Source organism: Macaca fascicularis, chromosome 7 (assembly GCF_037993035.2).
Source record: "Macaca fascicularis isolate 582-1 chromosome 7, T2T-MFA8v1.1".
In the NCBI taxonomy this organism is placed as follows: Eukaryota; Metazoa; Chordata; class Mammalia; order Primates; family Cercopithecidae; genus Macaca; species Macaca fascicularis.
The window spans coordinates 124,440,663-124,463,353 of record NC_088381.1 but is presented as its reverse complement, the minus strand read 5'-3'; the positions used below and the strand labels follow the sequence as shown (position 1 = coordinate 124,463,353).

Genomic DNA, 22,691 nt, shown 5'->3' with positions numbered 1-22,691 from the left:
TGGCCAAATCTGGGATAATGTAAGCATCAAAAATAATTATAGTAATTGCTTATAAATCACTTAATACCTAAGAATCTATGAATTTAGTGATGTAAATAACAAAGTGAGAAGGACATCATTGGCCTTTCTGTAGAAAGCCAACTAATAATTGTAGAACAAATGATGGAATTAGAAACCATCATTTGGCAGCCATCTTAATAATAATCAATAAATACCAAAACTAGTGGGTAAAAATTTGGGAGTAGCAGAATATGTACAGTCTCAAGGTACCGCCCTATAAATAGATGAATTACCGAGGGAAAAATGGTAACTTTACAGTGGTGAAAACTGTCAGACACAATCTTAACCACGTGACCAAAATTAACAGCATTAGTAATAGGACAAACATCATATGCTTCCCAATCTATTCCAGTGAAAAGAATACAGCATCATTTCTACAGCATTCCTGCAGAAATGTGTTACCTGAAGCGAAGCGGAATAAAATCCTGATATAAATGAATCCTCAGGAAGAAAACTCAACATTCACTAATCTACAATGACTTTTAACACATATTCTTACACTCAGAAAGGCATCCTAGGCTGGGCGCAGTGGCTCACGCCTGTAATCCCAGCACTCTGGGAGGCTGAGGCAGGCGGATCACGAGGTCAGGAGATCAAGACATCGAGACCATCCTGGCTAACATGGTGAAACCCCGTCTCTACTAAAAATACAAAAAAATTAGCCGGGCGTGGTGGCGGGCACCTGTAGTCCCACCTACTTGGGAGGCTGAGGTGGGATTAGAATTATGAACTACATTAACTGTCTTTTCAAATATTTCATAAGGTTTTAAAAACTGAAGAATATAAGGTAAAATTTTTGACTTTAATGATGACGTTTATCTAGTTACCTTAGATTGTTACACAAAGTTAGGTACATGAGTATTTTACTGAAGACTAATCCCATATCAGCAAGGTCTATAATCTGAATTCTCTCTCTCCGTCTCTCCACTAAGGTCAAGATGGTTTTGCAATAAATAATCCATGTACTCTTTCACCTGATTTTCCTTGGCATTAGAGAAATAATTTGTGAGACCACTGAGTCGAATAGTAGAAGACAAGGTAACTGATTATGAAATCAGTAATGGGAATCAAATCTAAAATCTCAACCTTTTTAGCATCGCATAAACTTGCTCGGAAATCAAACTAAGTCTACAGGAATTTGCCTTGTAGTCCTAATGTATGGCACACAAAAGCGTAGTGGATCTTTCAATTTGTTTGTTTCCCAACAGCAGCATATGAGGGTCTGATGTTTCCACATCCTAGTGGGCACTTACTATCTAGTTTAAATCTAGCCACGCTAGTCGGTGTGAAGTGGCATCTCACTGAAGTTTGGATTTGCATCTTCCTAATGGCTAATGCTGCTGAGCATCTTTTTCTGTGTTATTGGCCATTTGTGTATCTCCCTTAAAGAAATGTCTATTCAGATCCTTTGCTCATTGCTTAAATTGGATTGTCTTTTTATTATTGAATTGTAGAGTCCTTCCCAACTTCCTTTTACTATGTTTCTTTTCAGCTAACCACAGCCAGAGTCACCTGCTTGCAACCAAGAACCCTGACTGAAACACACTATCTTCTCTCTTTAGTATACTTCCCATTATTTTTTCAAGGAAAAGTGTGAAGAAATTCTGAAAATAAAATGCTCCTGTTCTCCTAGTCTTGTGCAAAACAGAAGAGAGGAAGCATGCCTCTAGGAGCAGAAAGTCATGTGTACATCCATATATAGGATATATAGAAAGTGAAATGTTTTGGAGGACCCAGTATTCATGTTTTCGTACAATAATCTATATGGGGTAAGCCTGTATGAATTTCTTTGATTTCAACAGGATTTTATAAGTTAAACTCTGAATGCTCCTTAAAATGCACATATTTCAACACACTGCCTTTAAACGTTTACTTTATGACAGTTAATATGTAGGCTATTTACTGCTTATTTAAATGTTGACCAAATTATCTACTGCATCTGACTAATCATCATCTCTTTTCATTTTGGAAGAAAAATTATCCAAATAATTTGTAAGACCCAATGACTTTGGATTTTTCCAAAGAGGACGATAGACAATTTAGACAATAGATTCTAACATTCTCTAAAAAACTTGAGATGCTTGAACTACCATTTTGTATGGGTTTATGTTGTATTTAGTCCAAGTAACACATACACGTTTAATTGATTCTGTTTCCAAAGATAGGTTCAGCTAAGTCTTCCAAATCAGGAGGTTTTTTGTTTGTTTTTGTTTTTCCTTCACACCTTATCCAGTTATGCAGCAACGAAAACAGACTGAAGATCATGAGCCAGTTTATCAGAGCTATATATATAATAAGATTCCTCTGTTAATACAAAAAAAATTTTTAAGTTTACTTTATGCTAAGACTCAGAATCAATCAACTGTTACTTGCCATGTAACATATACAAACTAGTAGATTAAGAGGTTGAAATAACTTGAAACATCTGTTATGGAAAAATTCCACAGCTCAAGAGGGATACAATAAGGCTTTGTAGGTAGCAATTAACGCTCAGCTGAGTTTGAAGACTACAGCGACTGTGGAGATGGAGCAGCAGCGTCAGTACACATGGCTATGGATAGGTCTGCAGGAGTCTGAGCCAGGCTTTATTATGATAATAAAATAAAATATTATTTTATCCTAGAGAAGCTGGATGGAGCCATCCTTTGGGGCTTTACTAGGTCAGAGGGACAGAAGGGCAAAAGGACAGGACAAGAAGGAGAGTTAAAGTAATGAATCATGGGGCCTAGACTGAATAGAAAAGGAAGTAAAGAGACAGTGTGAGCCATCAATGAAATGAGTGAAATGAAAGCTAATGTCATACCAGGGAGTAAAAAGTGGGTTGGAGAAGGGACCATCAAATTGTTAGTGGATGGAACAGGCCAGTTATACAAGATTAGACTCTACTGTTGAAAGCAGCCAATGATGGAACAGAGTTTTAGAGAGCTATTCTCAAAATACTAAGATTTTCAATAAACTAAGTATTTGTCCTGAAAGTCTGCCAGTGGTTGGTACATGTGCACTAGTAAGTCTGCAGGCTGAGAGCAACGTGGAAATAAGGTCTGTGGCTCACTGCCATGGCTTCACAGGCATGCTACTAAGGAGCTGTGACCCCCACGTCAGGACACAGCAAGTCATGTCTGTGATTTGTGCTCACACATCAAAGGATGATGCCAGTAGTGATAAGGATGATGATTTTCTGAAGACTTTGCAAGTCTTCAGTTAATTCACTGATTCTGTAAGAAGATAGTCTCATTATATTGCTCAAGTCATATTTCCTATGCATTATCTGAGCATGCTTCATTTAACCTTAGTGAGACAAAGATAAATGACTACAAAGCAGGTTGGCATCAGGGATGATTTCATGAAGACACAATTCAGGGTAAGGGCTAGCCTCAGTATCAGCCTTACATGTCCACATCTGCAGCCTCTACCTCTCTTCTCACTGTAGCCCTCTATTGAAATTGCTCTTGCTGAGGTCCCCAGTGACAACAGGCTTTCTGGACCTCTCTGCTGTGTTGATCCCTGTTGATGACCACTCCTCTCGACACACTTTACTGAGTTGATGTCTGGGACTGCATATCCTCCTGGTTTTCCTTTTATGGTTCTGGATCTTCCTTCTGTGTGTGTGTGTGTGTGTGTGTGTGTGTGTGTGTGTGTGTGTGTTTTCTGAATGTCTCCTCTTTTTCCATTAATTTCTTTAAAGCTGGTTATTTCCCCAGATTTCATTCTCAGACAACTGCTTTTCTCACTCTACACACTCTGGGTAGCTAGAGTAACTTTATCCACTATCTTGATTTCAACTGCTAACCACAAGCTGAAAAAAAAAACAGATCTGTTCCCGGCACTGCACTCTCCTGTACTGTTGGACTTAAATATCTCCAACCAACTATGGTACACCCCAATGCCAGTCCAACTCTGGATGCCCCATAGAACCTCAGTGTCAACATGTACAAAACTAATTTCTCATTCTCTTTTCTAAAAACGATTTCCTACTCCTGTATTCTCTGTCTTAGTGACTTTCATTATCTACCTAGTTATTTAAGTTAAGATACCTGGTAGTGATCATCAAAGCTTCTTTTCCCCCTCTCTCTCTCTGTCAAAAATAACACATCCTGCCAATTTCATTTCATAATAATTTTTTTTTTTTTTTTTTTGAGACGGAGTCTCGCTGTGTCACCCAGGCTGGAGTGCAGTGGCCCGATCTCGGCTCACTGCAAGCTCCGCCTCCCAGGTTTACGCCATTCTCCTGCCTCAGCCTCCGAGTAGCTGGGACTACAGGCGCCCGCCACCTCGCCCGGCTAGTTTTTTGTATTTTTAGTAGAGACGGGGTTTCACCATGTTAGCCAGGATGGTCTCGATCTCCTGACTTCGTGATCCACCCGCCTCGGCCTCCCAAAGTACTGGGATTACAGGCTTGAGCCACCGCGCCCGGCCCATTTCATAATAATTTTTAAAGCTCATCTAACCTCCATCCATACCACCACCATCCCATGTTAGCTATTATCATCACCTCAGACTCAAACCAATCCAACAACGTGGTAAGCCACCTCCAGGCCTATGCCCGCCACTGCCAACAGAGTAAGAGATTCAAAACATATCTGACCTCACACCTTTCTGACTCCAACCCTTTAATGACCTCTCCTTTAATGAGAAAACATAATATAAGCCCCTCATCATGACATAAAAAAACCTTTCATGATCTGGTCTTTTAACGTAACACATCAACCTTTATGTTTCAGCAACACTAAATGACTTGCAAGTCCCTATACTCAAAAGCTGTTTCTCCACTTCGGGGTTACTTTGCAAATGAGGTTCTCTATACAGGTTGAGGATCCCTATCTGAAATGCCTGGGACCAGAAGTCTTTCAAATTTTGGATTTTTTCAGATTTTGGAGTATCTGAAGAACACGTATCAGTGAAACATTTCTAATCAGAAAATCTGAAATCCAATATGCTCCAATGAGCACTTCCTTTGGGCATCATGTCAGTATTCAAAAAGTTTCAGATTTTGGAACATCCTGGATTTCGGATTTTTTGATTAGGGATGCTTAACTTGTATGTGGAACACTGTTTTGCCTTCACTTCGCTAACTCCCATGTAACTATTTACAACTCAGTATAAGCATCGTCTTTGGCAAGTATTCCCTGAAACATTTTCTCTAAGACTAGGATACCTGCCCCTTCTCTAGGTTCTCATCCAATTAAACGCAATAAATAGGTATGAAATAGATTTTTCTGTATTAAAAAAATGACTCTGAGGAATACAAATTTTTAACTGTAACCTAATCAAAACACTATAAAGAAATCAGATTTGAATAACTTAAAATCCTCTATATAATATATTACAAAGTCAAAAAATTATTTTTGGACTATTGATAATATTGGATAATGTGTCAGCATATTGATATACTTTTTAATTAAAAATATATCTCAATATATATGTATGTGTATATATATACACACACACACACTCACATATATGTATGTCCCTAGAAAAACTATTTGATTTTTTGAAAAACTGTTTCCCATATATATATTATTTTAGACATACTTTATTTGTAGTTTTTAATGCTCTCCAAGTAGCAATGGTTTCTAATGAACTCAGTGTAACTCCAAACATTTTCAAATAATGTTGGATAAAATTACTTACGCCATTATTTGGAAAGAAATATTTTAAGACAAAAGATGTTTCGGTCTTGGGGTAAATTTTAAGAGTCATGTCCTTTATTATTATATAAACGATGTCTTGGTAACAAATGCTATTAAGGGAAAAGTTAAAGAATTCATTTTAAACTTGTTACATTGATTCTTGTTTTCTTAAATAAAATGATGTTTGTATGGACAGATTTTCCAGAAACTAAGGAATACTATTTTATCATGCTGTACTTTAATTCAAGTGTTTAAATATTCGTTTGGCAAGGATATAGAAGTAATAATTTATTTTTAAAAACTTTCTATTTTCATATTACTTTCTTCCTTGTCTATAAAATAAATATTTCAAAGAGAATAATAAAATATAGACTGGGCGTGGTGGCTCATCCCTGTAATCCCAGCACTTTGCAAGGCCAAGGCAGAGAATCGCTTGTGCTTGGGGGTTCATAACCAGCCTGGGCAACATACTGAGATTTCATCTCTACTAAAAAATTTAAAAAAATAAAAATTAGCTGGGCATGGTGGCACATGCCTGTAGTCCCAGCTATGTGGGAGGCTGAAGCGGGAGGATGGCTTGAGCCCAGGAGGTTGAAGCTGCAGTGAGCTATCATAGCACCACTGTACTCTGGCCTAGGTGACAGGCTTGACTCCAAAAAATAAAATAAGATAAAATATAGGTTCACAGTTACTCATATTGCCTTTCACACACTGATTTGTAGAGACAGTTCCTCAATTTTCTCAAACTTTTGTGAAATTTCAAACAAAACACATCAAATTTCCCATTTTATATTTTATTGAGCCAAACAACAACGAACCATCCAAATCAATAAGGCACTACATATTGGAGCTAGAAAAAAAAAGTTAAATGTGCAGAAGGCTTTCTTACCTGTGCAGAAATTCAAATGAGGTTGTGATGCTACAAAAATCATAACAAATATATCTGAAGGCATATCTAGTCTCACACTTGCTAAGAGAGATTACCGAGAAGCACTTTATCATCTGTTTATTATGAGTTTAAAAGAAACCCATTTTCCTATGAATTTACAGAATTCCTAGAGCTTCCAATTAATCCACTATCCTTTTGGATCGCTGGGGCCTTTATTATCTTATGATCGTGGCCAATCATCATCCCTGTCAATGAAGGGAACCTGTGAGGGAGTGATCAGACAAGTTAGTTGCAATCTCTTTTTGGGAATAACTCTAATCAGGAGACATACTCTATAAAAAAAATTTTCCCCTGGAAAGGCCACAACATATATTTAAAATTTTTTTGGCAGAGGTAAATTATATAAGTAGAGTAAAACATTATTCATAAATCTTTTGCATACAATACTATTAAATGAATTGGTAGTCCAAATTTCTGACTTAAGTAATCTATTAAAAATAAATGGAAGGAATGTCCAATCTGACATTATTTAAATAGGAGATTTAAATGAAATTATTAATCTGAGCTCACAAAATAAGCTATCTTGTGTAATCCATAAAGTCTAAAGTGTAGATGAACTATAAATAAAACTACACCCAAAATAAGACAGACAAACAATTGTCATCTACCCATAGAGTAAGTCTGATGATTTTTTTCAAATAAAAATGACATAATCAAAAACATGATTGTGTTTTAACTTGGCAATCCAGGATACCTATTTTCAATTTCCATTTTATTCTTTGGAACAAATATGCTTATTATTTTTAAAGAGTAACTAAGGAGTTAATAACATGCTAAAGTAGAATCTTAAAATTAGCCCATTAAAGTGAAAAGACATTTTTTTCCACTGAAATTGATTATTAATTCAACCAAAGTAAAAGCAAAAGAGAAATTCAAATGAGGTTGTGAATAAATGAGAACTCTTTTCACCAGAACTCACAGATACAAGGCTAATAGTTTAAACTATTTTCTATTTTAACTTAAGAACACTTTATGATGAATTAGATATGAGAAAAAATGTTTTCCATTCTCAATCTAATTCTCACAGAGCCCCAATAGAGCAAGGTCAAATGAGGGATGCCTTCAAATGAAATACATATTTTTATCATCTAACCTGACTTATAGAAAGATAAAAATCATATTAGGTCATATGAGGAAAAGATCACAATCTTCAAACACTACCACTATGACCATTTTAATAACACAACCCTTGTACTATAACAGATACTCACCTGTCAATATCAATAATCAAAATCAAGTTTTTACACTGTTAGAGAAGTAAACTTAATTCTAAGATCTCATAATAATGGGGGAAAGCACTGATATAGATTATTCAAAATATCAAATCCAAAAGTCACTGAAGTACATTTTGTTTTATATAAATAATTTTATACTTCATATAAAAAATATGCTTTACAGTATATTTGAAGTAGATAAATCTTCCTGATTGCTTTTTACTTAGGTTAACAATAAAACCACATAGTTTACATTCCAGGAGAGCACAGTGTTTAGTCAACAAAAAAAGACACACCAAGAGTATGATAGATAGTATGGGTAGGGCAGTCAAGTGTTTAAAATCTCACCCAGATCATGCAAATGACAGAAATTCTCCACTAGAGTAAGGATGATGTGATGCTATTAAGCATCAAATGTAAGCATCAGAATTCTCTGCTTAAAACACAACTGTCTTCTTTTTTTGGTCCACAAAATTCATGAGACCTAGATAAAATTCCTAAGAAATGTACTGATTGTGTAGCAGTTTTCTCACTGATGGAATACTATTCATCTGTTGACACAATGGATAAATCACGAGGTTACAATTTACACCATTGACACAGGTTTGCTATTGATAAGGTATATTTTTCTTTCCGCTACACAGTATTTGATTTTCATGTGTAGTCACATGTTTGTATAACCCTTAATCAAAAGGCAAATAACAGAAACCTGAAATTCTTTCCGAACACACATTTGACATGCCTCATAAAATTCATGAATGTATTTGTCTTCAGTGTTACTTGTATGCAAAGAACCCAACACGGAAGGTACACTGCACTACGTCTATACTGAGTGTACTGAGAATTCCTACTTGAAATGGAATTTGACTGGGCAGGCCACAGTGCAGCATCTGAACGTTATTGTTTAATAAAATACTATTAGTATCAATTCACAGTGACAACTAAAATAGTGCAGCTGACTACAGGGAAGAAGTATGGTAAAGGAGGATAAAAATGAACAGCAAATCTACCACCCTTATCCTTCCACGTTCTTATCTTTCTGGGTCCAGTTCACGAAAATGATATAGAAGTTCCCTTTAGGCTCACTCACATAATCAACACCATGTATTTCTCTCTCCAGTCTACCTGGAGAATGGTCAAACTAGGGAGCTAAGTTACTGAAAATCTAAGTCCTGCTAAGCCTCCTTCTTTTGGTGGCAGCTCACTCAACAGTCTTTCAACAAATATGTTCTGGGTATCTAATATGTGCCAGGTGCTCTGTGGGAAAATTACAATGAGGCCACTGAGAGAGCAGAATATAAATCTTCTCATTGTCAAGTTTACACCTAAGAACATAAATCAATAATTTAGGACATGATATAAAAGGTACATCTGAGAAGTCATCACCACTGAATCTAAAAAAATTTAAAATATTTCCATCTTTAATGAATTTGCAAATAAGTCCTTTCTTCCACATTTTAGAAAAATTTACTGTCATTCCAGATAAAATCTTACTAAGGTTAGTTCTACTTCATGAGGTTTGATCAAAAGGAGAACTGTTTTACTCAGAATTTTCAGCTATATAAATATTCACTACCAGTACTCTCAAAGGAAAAGTATAAAGTATTATTCCTGATTCAAAACCACTACATAAAATTAGAGTAAAAAATTTAAAGTCTTCAAAAAGGAAAAAAGCACAACTAAAATGCAGGGAGTAAGGTTAGGAATAGCTCCCATAAATCAAATGTAATCACACAATTTCCATTAGAATTAAGAGTTGTGCATTAGCTATTAAATGATAAAGCTATTCAAAGTTTAAAACAACTCATTTTATTATACTCCATCAACGTATTCCTGAATATGTGGAAGAAAACACTGAACTAGGCTTTATAGGAACAACCGCAATTTACTTCACGTTTTACTAAGTTTTCACAGTATGCCAGGTAACTTGCACAACAGTACAGCCTGGTTTAAAATAACTCCCCAATTATAGACTTTAGTCCATTTTGTTTAAAATGTATAAAAACATGATAAAACCTCAAGATTAGTTTGTTACTCAATCTTCAAAATGTATTTTGCATTCAGTAACAAGACTGAAATTGGTTAAAAGGATATTGCATCAGAGTATTCTCAAAGGCACCGGCCAAGGCATGTCATCACGCTAAGTCCTTTTTAACTGAAAACTTAGAAGATGCTGTGTAATTCTTACAATGTTAAGATACAAAAAGTATAGGAAGTCAATGTAAAACGTCCAAATAACTAAAGTCAACAGAATGAGGGTATTAAACTACTTTCATCAGCAATACTAACCAACTTAATAAACAATAGAGATTTAATATTAAGTAGTCTTATGCAAAGTTATGAAGTATATCTTAATATCTCAATTCATTGACTATTTTCTATTTTTATGGCTTTGAAAAGCACCAAATCTATATAAGTTATGAGCTATAATGTTATTTGTAATTTAAAGAAATATGTGCGTTTATTATTACAACCATAATAACTGATGACTAGTTCCAGTGGCAAAATCTCGGCAGGAAACAGATTTAGCAATTTAAATGTTTTATAAGTTTTTGTAATTGAGGAAACTTTTCATAATCTGACATTTGTTAAAACCACTTATTAGAAATTATGCAGCACAGTAGCTGTGGAAATATGAGCTAGCTTCACAATTATAAAGTCAGCCTATGTAGCCCTTTCCTATTGTATATAGTGGCATAAACCCCACGGCGGCCTATCAGCTAACTGGCAGGCAGGGGGCTGCTCTATTCAAAGTGAGAGATACAAGCTGCAGGGCAAAAACCTGGCAGCTCCCATCTGACCCCACAATCCCCTACTGGTGACAGCTCCAAGCTCCATGGCAAATTAGGCCTTCTCATATTACAATTGGAGAAGACAGATTCCATTAGCAGTATCTGAAATTGAGTGGAGAGCTGCACTGTTATCAGACTTGACTCATAAGCACTGCTATTAATCAGAGCTATGATAGCATTTATATATTTCAAGCTATCTGCTGCCGCTGTGATATTCTGCTACAAAGGGTTGATGGGACTTAGGAAAGTGAACAATAGAGCTTTCTGGGAAAAGCAGAGTAAATCAAGAAAGTCTATGACTTCCGCACATTCTGAAGGGATTGTGGTTTACATAAATTTTCTCCCAATTGGAGATTGAGCTCTTCCTCATCTTACACATGGGATTTAGTTGTCACTCAATGGTAACAGCTGTGAAAAGGTGAAGCGGCCCACCGCTCAGAATATTGCCTTCGCTTTTAAAGCAATTAACCCATGAACAGGAGGATACCTGGTGATATCAAAGGGATTAGGCCAGGCAGTGCATTATTAACATTTCCTTGAACTAATTCTAACTCTGACTAGCTGTCAGAAAAGACTCTACAGTCTTAAAAAAGAGTTTTTGCCCTGCTTTTTTTCCCTTCAAAATGAAGCGCTGCTATTTGAGCCTAATATGTCCCTCTACTTATAAGAAAATGCAAATGAACCAAGCTCTTAATATTCTTAAGCAGTCTAAGTCAATGCAATTTTAATACAAGTACGAGAGAAATATATGATCAATTAACCAGGGATCAAGATAGATATTCTCCTGAATGGAAATTAACTCTCCAGCACTTTCCATTCTTCTTCAACTACAAAAACTTGGTGACTATTTGTTACTTATGCATAGTTACTTGTGAAATTAGGAAGAGCTTCACATTATTCTCTATGGCAATAATCTAAAATACTCTTTGAGCTGGAAAATCCAAATGTCCCTTAAGCAGGAGATTCTGCATTCTCTAAGGTATGGCATTTTAATTTTCTATTCTTTATTGAATGGAATCTTAGCTGAAGCTAAAAGAATAGCAGACCCAGTGCTCAGAATCAAGTCTTTGCCTTCTAAAATTTAATCGAATTTTTAGAAGCAACATAATGGTTAAAAATATATAAGGTATACAATTACAAAATCCATGAGTTAAATACTGGCACAAAACAATCTGCCAGAAGATATTTAAGGATTACTGAAAATGATTGTACATTCTTTGTAGTAAGCAAAGTTTCAATATACCTTTAATATTATTAATATTCCTATATTCTAGGTAATCTACTTGACATTAAGAGATATGATGTCTTACTGTGCAATATTAATGATGTTAGAAAGTATTTTTATGTAAGTTTCCTGAAACTACACCTTTTAGAAAAAATATTTGAAAAACTGCCTATTTAATGGTGACTTTATATTACTTTCTTTAAAATAAGCACTGAATTTTGATTATAAAAACTAAGAGCTTTACTTTTAATTCACAGGAGTGTTCAACAAATATCATGGAATGAATTCTTCTATAGTTCCATTTGGCTGGTAATAGTTTGAAAAGGACAGGCTGACTCTCAGGCCTGTTGAGAATATATCCCCTGCACTGTAACTACCAAAATAAATGACACAACATATACCCTCCTCTGATATCATAAGCAATTTAAATCTTCCCTGAGGTAAAGAATTTTTATACAATGCTATCAACATGCTCCCTTCTCTTTTAGTGATACCGGAACATATGAAGGGTTAGAATATAGATGTTTAATGATAGTGACTTCAGTACTCCTTCTTTATTCAGTAAATAAGACCTAGTTTGATATTTCCTAGCAGATAATTTTGAAATTCAAGCATTAAATAATGTTAAATGGTGTTCATGTTAATGATTTATATTATGTATAACTTTAACATTTTATATTAATAGGATTTGTGAATTTCAAATAGAATAGGGCATTTTAAATATTATGCTATTAAATTTAAAAATCATTTACTTTAATAGCCTTAAAAAAGAAAACCCCAGTTCCCAGAAATCACTAACTATATTACAGTCTCAGAAACACAGATGTACACATTAATAAAATGAATACTATTTTTGAAATGTACTAGATTAAACTCCCCTAACATAATACATGCTTAAAAATACTCTTTAAGGGGACAATACATAAATAAATACATACGGAAACAACTGCCACAAGCTCACTATTTTTAATTCAATAAACTACAGTGACACATAGGGCTTTCAATGTGCTGTTTTACTCACATGCTTTCTACATTAAAGCAAAGCAAATATAAATGAGTTCTTGCCAACCATTAGGAAAGATTGACAAAAAATGCAGTGTTAATGACATCTTACAGCTTTTAAAAGCAAGAGAAAGATGCAAGAAAAGCAAAAATTACATAGTAATTGGAAACAACGAATAAATTGGTCTTTCAATCTAAGTCATGTTTACTGAAAAAAATGGAGCTTTTTACATCAACACATTTAAACAGAAATTTGCTTTTGAAATAAAATCTTTGTTTAAAAGGTACAGAAAGTCTTTATGTCCACCCCAAGAGCTAAATATAGTGAATGCTATGTGAACAATTACCTGAAAAAAACCTAAACCTGTTAAAAGAATTAATTTACTGCACACCAGTCAGCACTAATCCTACATGTACAGTAATGGTCTCTTAAGTGATGGGGGAAAGAAAGAATAAAACTGTTTCCTGGATCAAAACCCTTCAATATTCAACAACAAAATGGAATGATGATTTGGTTTGTAAATGAATAAAGTAGTGAAATGTCTCCTAAACAAATTCTGATAAGGGAGTCAACCTGCAAAGAAGCACATTTACTGTACGCTGGGACAGGAAAAAAGCCATCACTGTAATGGTTGTACAAAAACTGTGTCCTGCTGTTGGGTTTATATTCACAGAAGAAAGGTTTTAAAGGTTAAGTTCAGGTCATACAACAAATGAAATTGTAACAAGCCAGCTGACATTGTATAATGTCTTCTTCCACTCAATCAATAGGCTACTGTTAGTCCTATTACCATAGAGATGGCTTCTCCTTTTTGAAGGGTGTCTATTGTTTGACAAAACAGATTTGCCACTTGAACTAGGTTATTCCCAAAGGACGTGTACCTTGTCAATTATTTGTATTCAAAATAATGAAGTATTTTCATATTAAAATTATGTAAGAGATAATATTGTTAGATCCCTTTTCTGAAGGAAAGCAACTTTTCCAGGGTACATACCATATTATTAAAACCACTCAAATACCTCATTTAGTCATATAAGAGATTGAATTTAAAGCACATGTCAGCAAGTATAAAATATATCATTAGCCATGTATATTAAAAGAAAAGCGTTATAGGCTAGTGTGCTAATCTAAACCCATTATAATCAATCATAATAATTAATAAAAGCTATTTTTAAAGAAAAGTACTGTCCAGAGCTATCCGGATTCTGCAAATTTGTTTTTAAGATTTTTATTTATGATTTTTACAGTGATTCTCATGTGGAATGGCATCACCAACTAATAATGTTGAAAAACATGGAAGTTTTAGAAAATGAATCCCTTTACTTGCACAGAGCTATTTATAGCTACATAACATTTAAATAGATGTATATGTTACATAAATGATCTAAAATACAGACTATCAAAATGAACATATTAGTTTTCTTTAAATGTTTTTGCTCTAAAGTATCTTGTGAAAATTAACAATGTACTCATTCAATACAGAACAAGTAAGTTCCTGTTCAACCTAGATATTTAAAAACAAAAACCACTTTTTCTCTCAGTGGAAATACTGACAGATTCTTAGCCACAAAAGACTCAGAAGGAACAATTCTAATAAAAATTATCCTAACCATTGAGAAAAAGAAAAATATTAATAGTATGAATGAATCTAAGCAGAGACATTATTTTAAATATTTCATAAAGACTAAAATAACAACAAATGTAATACAAAAATTTTGGAAAAGATCAAGTTATAATACTTGAATCTGAAAGTTTTTTCACATGCAGATTAAAAGTAAACTTCTGAGTTATAGTTATACTAACTCTTATCTTTCTATAAATAATTAAGAGATTTAGAATTTAGCTAAAGGGTAGTATTAATGACTTTAACACCAATAAAAATATTGGTCTCCAAAAATGACATTTGAAATTATACCTATTCAAATTATATTTACATACAGAAATCATTTATTTTATAATAAGACAAGCAAAAGTTTTTAGAAGAAGTGTCTTAATTTGGTTTTTCCTTTTGCAGAAAGTGTAATTTGTATTTTTCACTATAATCCTCTTAGGTATAGGATACACGGAGTTAAGAATGAAGGAGACAGAAACATCAAAGACAATTGAGTCACCAGCATTCTAAACTAAGGACCAATGTTTTAAAAGCAGGGTAGCCTTCCCAACTAAAAAAGTCTTCTATCAGTGAAGTACTTGGGATCTAATTTGCCTACCTTTCCTACAGCCATAATGGAGCAGAGTGAAACCTTACTAAAACCACATCCCAAATTTATTTCCTTAGTTAATAACCTTATTTCAAAAAGTATACATGTTCATATTTAGAATATAATACAATTAGCCCTGGACCTGACAGGCAGCTGCCCATCAGCAATACTGTAATTAAATGATATTTACCACTTACCAAAAGATGAACCTCATATTGTTGAATTAAACCGGCCCATCTGCATCTTCATAAAATGACAAACCTCATTAGTTCTGCCTAATCAGAGAATTGTGATAATGAACCGTTGACACCTTCACTCCATTGTATGAAACAAAACCAACTGCATTTGAGGGGTCAAATGCATATGAAATTATTATAAATTAAGAAAGTGAAATCACATGTGTTAGGGAAACCAAGCAACAAAAGATGTTTTTAATGCATGTACTTGAGCCATAAGAAATCTATATCTCCAACTGCTCAAAATTAATTTTAACTAATCAACTACTTTACCTGAAAACGGTGAAAAAAAGTAACGATGCAGCTACTGCTCCAAATAAGCCACAGAGAAGATTGACGCGGTAGGCAATTGAACCAAAAGGAAACAGTGTAATTGCCAGTTTAGCCACCAGCGTGAACAAAGGATAGCCAGGAGGATGGGCAACCTACAGAAAAATTAGCAACAGTTAGAAGAAGGGTTTCATCTAGGAAAGGAAGAGTCACACAGGCCTTAATTGAAAAGCAGCCCTTTTCTCAGGCAACTATAAAGATTAGGCACCAATGATTAAATGTTTGAATAGTGGTTTTCTATTGTAATCCTCTTGTGGCAATACAAATAAATATTTTCTTTAGTGGATTTGGCAGCGTCTAACACATGGAGCGTCACCCAGAGAAAGGGTGACATATTTCATTGTCAGTTCTTAAGCAGTTTGTTCTCTGGGTTCACAGTACATTAGGGTCATTTAAAAGGCTATTGAAAAAAAGCAGGTTCTGAAATATCGTATTGGTTAGAAAGTTGAAAGACCACACTGCTATCGGATTACCACCATGCTGACAGTCGTAAGGTCTTGCCTAAAGGGATCATGCACCATAATAAAGTTTATTAAATAATAAACTTATTAAAACTGTTAACCCGATTTATTTTATTCTCCACAGCTTATACAAAATTTGGGGTGATAATAAGGCAGCTACTGTATATATAGTAAAGGCTTTGCTTTATAATTTAGTTTAATTGGATTTAAAACTTAAAGTAAATTGTCACATACTGTACTTATAAGTTACTAAAAACTGGGGTTTGAAAATAAATTAATCTACTTTACTCCATGCTTAATTAAACTTTCTTAATTCCTAAAACTGTTAATGAGAGCATTGATTAAACAATAAAACTAATACTTACTCCAAGCTCATGTGCGGCTGTGATCAGTTCCCCTGTGAAAAAATAATGTAAAACCAATAATTACTATTAGAGAATGACACTCCTCCAAAGTTTTCAAAATCCAAATGCTTGCATTGGGGTTTTGCATTAATTTGACTGGATAAAACTGTAAATCTGTAGAGATTTAACAGCATGAAATAGTCTGAGAACATTTTCTCCCTTAGGTCTTATTGAACAAACTATCTTTGGTAGTCTTTAAGAAGTGGTCAGTGGAAATATAGGTAAATTCCGGTTTTTTAAAAATGCTTTTTTTCTCTCCTGAAAGTTGTATCCACTTGCAAATATACAAAAGCACTAGTGTAACATGCTTTGTTATCCCTCAATAAATTAGCACGAAAGTCTATAAAGATGTAATCTTATGATAACATAAAATGTGCAGACATCTGAGGTTTGGACACTCCCTAAAATGTCCCACACTACCCTAAAACTGGCATTTGGATATCTTCTCCACATTAATTGCATTGGATATCTTTAAACGATTTCCAAGTGTTTATTAACTGCAGGTTATTTCGGTAAGGTCTACTGTAAGACATTTTTTCAAACCATTAAATAATATTCTTTACATAGTCCTTTATAGTTCCTCACCATTAGTGACTATTTCTAAAATTAAAATGCAGTAATGTAATGCTTATTTGTTAATCTTTTACATATTCAGAGCACAAGGACTATTTCTGACTCAACCCTGAATGAATCAATATTGATGAATGACTCATGAAAGTTACTAGTACCTATTAGGAAATATACTAATGTCCATTTCCTATCCTTTCATAGCTAGCAATACTCTGCTTCTAATTTCTGTCCCAGCTACAATTTAGACCTTTACTCTCTCTGGCCTGGACTATGGCAACAGACTTGACCAATCTTCTACTTCAATTCATGTTCATACTGAAATCACTTATAATCAACACCTGCCTTTCCCCCTGCCTACACACACACACACACACACACACACACACACACACACACACACACGGCTGCATTGCATTCCTAGTCTAACATTTCTCAATGGCTGCTCTCTGCTTACTGAATGAAGTTCACATTCCTCAGCATGATGTTCAAGCTTTCCATGGTTTCAAGGTCCCTTTTCTAGGCTTATATCCATGAAACCTACGTTCTCTCCAGTCAAATCTGATTACCCACTGTTTCTCTGGAGTGGTCCTCTTTTGCACCTCTTCTCACTCATTTTCTCACCCTGGAGTATTTTCCCTAGCATTCTCTCCCTAAATCCTTCAAAGCCTAGTTCAATTGCCACCTTCTCGGTAACACCTTTCCTTAGACACCTGCTTCCCCAGTCTCCCCATCAGAATTAATCACTTCTTCCTCCTCCATAGAACCTGCTTGAGTCTATTTAGCACTTTAGATTGCCTTATATTCTGGTTGGTTTTCATTTCTCTCTCCCACTAAGTTTAAAAACATTAACCTATCCATTTCACGATCCTGCCAAGATACCAACACTTCTCCCCTCTGGCCACACACAATCAATTCAAGCCATGCACATAGAGGTCAACAAAAAGACACATCACATTGTCATCCTTGCTACTAAGACACCCCTTAGGTGAGTGACTGCATCATGGAAGTGTTATAAGGGCACCTGAAGACAGATTAAGTCAATTACTTACAGACATTTGTTAGATATTCAAGAGCACCTTAGAAACCAGCACATTTTATACCCTAAATGCTTCTTTTTAATTAGTTTATGGTCTCACAATGTCTCAAAGAACTGTTCCCTTTGTTAACTACTGTAAAGGATATGATTTTACAGTTTACTCCATAACGGATTAGCTCTGAAGTCCTTAGCGCCAAACTATTTTCATCGATTTTTTTTGTTCTTGTATGTTTTTGTGACGAAGCCACCGTAAGTTCAAAATTTCAAGGTCACTATTCATTCTCCTCCATTTAAAATGTATTCAGAATTATATTTAACATTAAGAAAAACAGCCTATTTTTCTCTAACTTCTTTTTACCATGGAAAAGTCAGTGTGTTGTTATTTCCCGGAGTTCTGCTGCTATAAAGATAAATCTGGAAAGTGACAAACTTCCATCAATTCTTATCAAATGTTAAACTAAAATAGAAATAGAAAAGATGCCCCCATTCTAAATGTATCTTTGATAAAGATCTAAGGGGAAATACTACTCTTAAATTCATTATGATAAAGAGGAAGTGAATAGCAAAAAAAAAAAAACCCTCAGAGCTTCCAGAGTCTTGGCTTTCTCTCAATCCTGTACACGAAGGGTTCCTCAGAGTTATGTCTACCTGCATCAGAATTAATCTGCTTTTTAAAAATGAAGATTCCCTGCCCATACCGCTAAACTCCCTAATCTACTAAGACCCACTGGCACTGGGGGCTCAAGTGTCCCAGGTAATTCTGAAATATGTTCCAGTTTGAGAACCACAGCTTTGTTGTCTGCAATACAAACTAATGGCAAGCCCAGAGTTGTCAGCAGATGCTTAACCTTTACAAAAACCAGCTTTATATCATACGTCTCAATATTAATTAGACTAGATTGTCACACATCACATCTGTTAAAGACAGTCTCATGTACAAACTAATTTAGTGAAGGCCAGCTTCCTACCCCCTCCCCGAAAAGCACCACGAGCAACCCTGCCCATAAATGAACTATGTGTGTCAAGTGGTACAAAGAATAATTTTGGCAAGACCACACAATGTGATGAATCTATGGAGTAAAATGTAAGACTTATCAGGAAGAAGAATACATGCTTTGTATTGGTTTTGAGATGTGTTCTGTTTATTGATGAAAATATAATTCATAAACAAATATTCAAGAATAGTACATTCAACATGTAAACACAATTATCAAATATACGATTAAGCAAATTTTCCATATTGGCATATACTTGGAAAACAGTTTATTTATCATTCCCAAAAATGAACATAAAAATATTAGAAGCAACCACTATTTAACATGAAACCAAACAAATTAGAAGCACCTAAAGTTTGGTAACTCAAGGTGAATACACAACTTTAATCTTCTGGGAAAAAATAAAATACAGTATTAATAAAGGCAAGGCAATAAACATTTTAAGTAGATTTTAAATATCACTACATATGTGATAATGGATTTAGAAAAGAATTTCTTGAAATGTTTTGACAAAAAGTAGAGGTTAAGGGGGCATATTCTAAAGTCAATATACTTGGGTTCTTTTCCTGACTACTCTGTGTGACTTTGGGCATAGCTTAGCCTTAGTTTTCTCATTTATAAAAGGAAAATAATGATCGCACCTACTTTTAAGGGTAGCTGAGGGGGTTAAAACAACCACCCATATAAAGCACTTGGAACAGTGTCTGGCGCATAGTAAGTGCTCAAGAAACTTCAGTTATTATAAATCTCATTCCCATCTTTCACACTCAACCAATCATAAGTAGCTGTCAATCTTTGTATTTTTTTACAGGTAACAGAACTACCTAACCTCTGAAAAATGCCCTCCAGCATCAAAACTCTCACAACTATAAAGTTACTTCCATTATGAAATACAAATCTTAGAAACATGGTACAGAAACTCCCTACTACACGAATGAAACACTATCCGTATTTGTGCAATAGGACCCGAAAGAAGGTAACAATCTGAAGATGGAACATCAAGGATCTTCAATGTGGTAGGCAGCCCTAAATATGATCCCCACTAATCCCCAACTCCTGGTATTCTCACCTGTGTAATCCTCTCCCCCTTGAATATGGGTTGGGTTTACTGATGAACTTCCAGGAATAAAATGGAGAAGTGGTATATCACTTACAGTATTCGGCTACAAAATGACACAGAGGTGTCAGACAGAGAGGTATCCTTCATCTTTTTCTTGACAGAAGTCAGTTAACTTATGGAGACCCACACAGCAAAGAACTAGATGGCGTTTCTCCCCAAATTGAGCCTTGAAAAGACCGCAGCCCCCAACCCACACGATGACAGCAAACTTGTTCTGAGTACGAGCAACTAGCTTAAACTGGACCCAGATTCCTGATTAACAGAAACGGGAGACGATAAACGTTTGCTGTTTAAGCTGCTCAATTTAAGGATAACTGGTCATGCAGCAAAAACTGCTGCTTCAGTCCACAGGTTCACCACCTGACATTACAGCACCATTCTGACAAAATTCCTGGCCACGATATGGCATTATTGAATCCAAAAACAAAACATAGATCTTGTTTCTTGCCTCAAATATAAAACAATGTGATTTAACTGGCCGATGAGTCATGCTTTTCTTTTTCATAGAAACAGCCGCACCTGGCTTCCACCTTTTTAAGAGTTCTGCAAATATTCTGCATGGCTAGTTCCTTCTCAATATTCAGGTTTCGACTAAAATACCACTTCTTCAGAGGTCTTTCCTGAATAGCCATTCGGAAGGACCCACTACTTACCCCCACTCTCAATCACATTTCCCTCCTACCGTCTCCATAACTTAAACAGTTTAATATGCTGTTTATTCATTAACTTGGGTATTGTCTAACCGCACTGGAACACTCGCAATTATCTGTTCGCCACTACTGTTCTTTTGTCTGAAACATAATAAGGACTCGGTGAGTAATATCTGTGGATTAAAAAAGGATGCAAATACTTAGGACCAGGAAAAAAGATCTGGGGAAGTGGAGAGGTCATTAAGCCCCACCAGGCGAAACCAACAATAAGCCCCATCTCGAAAGCCTGAGAACTAAAGAAACGAGAACGACAGGGATGGAAACAGAAGTGGGCTCTGAAACACACAATAGAGTCCTGTACACAGGTGGGTGGATGGAGGCCCAGAGCTGACCAAACCCAATGCCAAGAGCGGGGGCCAGACGCAGCCCCCGCCCGTTCTAGGATCAGGGGAGAGGGACAGGAGGGGCAACCCTGCGAGTACTTTACCCGAGTCTCCCCCAGGCACCGAGGGGGGCAGCGTGAGGGTGAACACTGCGGCCACGGCGGCGAACACCGCGATGCCGCCGCGGATGCCCCCGGAGCGCCGCGTCCCCACTCGGACTGCCCGCCCCCGGGCCTGGCCCCTGCCGTCGCCATGGGGACTCATGGGCCAGTGGCGACCGAAGGAGGAGGACAGGGCTGGCCCAAGGACTTGGTGCGACACAGAGTTCCCCAGTCGAGAAGCGAGCGGAGCCTGTGCGGCGGCCACAGCGACTTCCGGGTCGAGCCTCCGCGGATTGGACCGGACCTTTCTCCGTCTGAGCGCAGGGAGGAGAAAATGCCAGGCCTCGCTTGAGCCAGGCCCTGGGAGTTTTCCCGCAGTGCACCACGCATTGGCGTTCACCTACTTATAATGTGATTTAAGGTTCCTAATCACCGGCAGAGCCTTCCCTTTAAAAAGCAAGCCTGGACACGGCCCTACCGTCTCCATGCTGTTGCCCCCTTTTATACTGACTTGGTTGGGTCTGACAGAGACCAAAGCAGCATCGAAAACCGCGAGCGCGGAAAGGCTGCTCCTGCCCCCTACGGTGCGGAGTGGAACTGCACAAAAGGGCCATGATCAGCCAGGATCCCCTACCTGTGCTAAAACAAAGGGTGGTGTATTTACTGTATGTGCGAAGTAAGTCAATAAATAAATTAATCGCAATTATGTATTTATTACGATTTATTACGTTGCTATGATTAATTACAATAAGTCTTTGTGCTACTTATTAAATCACTGAGTAATTTTTTGAGAGATTAGAATATGCTAGTCTTTTTTTTTTTTTTTCCATTCCATAGCATGATGAAAACTCTGTAGATGAGTCGGGAAATTTGAGTTCCTGTATTCATGCAAATAACTCATACCATGATAAAGGTGTCTCCTAGTTTAAGGAAGAGGAGTGTTTTGCTGGAGCTTTCGACACAACAAAGTGGGAAATGAAATTGAATCACAGTATTTTACAATGAGCTGTAACACAAAAAAAGAATCGGGTTTGTTAATAGGACAACCACATAACAGTGCAATTAAGCTTTTTAAGCTTATATTTTATGTTATTAAAGCAATTATCCTGGAGTGGGAGGGGAGGAGGGCAACCCCCATAGAATGTATCTTGCAGACACACTGAAAACCAGTGACAATCTCAAATGTGTTACATGCAGTTTGATAGGGACACAGTGACTAAACTATAGAGTAACATATACGTACCTTGACGGTCATGGGACCAGCACACCTTAGTCTTTTCCAGGCACTTATACAATTTCCAACCTTTTCCAGGTACTTTCTCAGTTGTACT

At 36.1% G+C, this 22,691-nt stretch overlaps 1 protein-coding gene across 19 annotated transcripts in view; it reads right to left on the bottom strand.

Moving 5' to 3' along the window:
* TMEM260 (transmembrane protein 260) overlaps positions 1-21,640 on the bottom strand; it is a 66,153-nt gene extending 44,513 nt beyond the window's left edge. For 18 of the 19 annotated variants that reach the window (XR_006699554.2, XR_012416321.1, XR_012416316.1 and 15 more), the window contains exons 1-3: positions 21,364-21,640; positions 16,467-16,498; positions 15,584-15,735 (exon numbers count right to left, since the gene is read on the bottom strand). Coding sequence is in view for 3 of the 19 variants with exons in the window: in XM_005561337.4 (XP_005561394.2) it covers positions 15,584-15,735; positions 16,467-16,498; positions 21,364-21,523 (344 nt within the window). In the remaining 16 variants the exon portion in view is untranslated. Of the gene's footprint in view, positions 1-15,583; positions 15,736-16,466; positions 16,499-21,363 lie in introns of those variants that run through there. The other variant, XM_065548845.1, reaches the window with a different exon arrangement.
* Between the last annotated feature and the right edge of the window lie 1,051 nt (positions 21,641-22,691).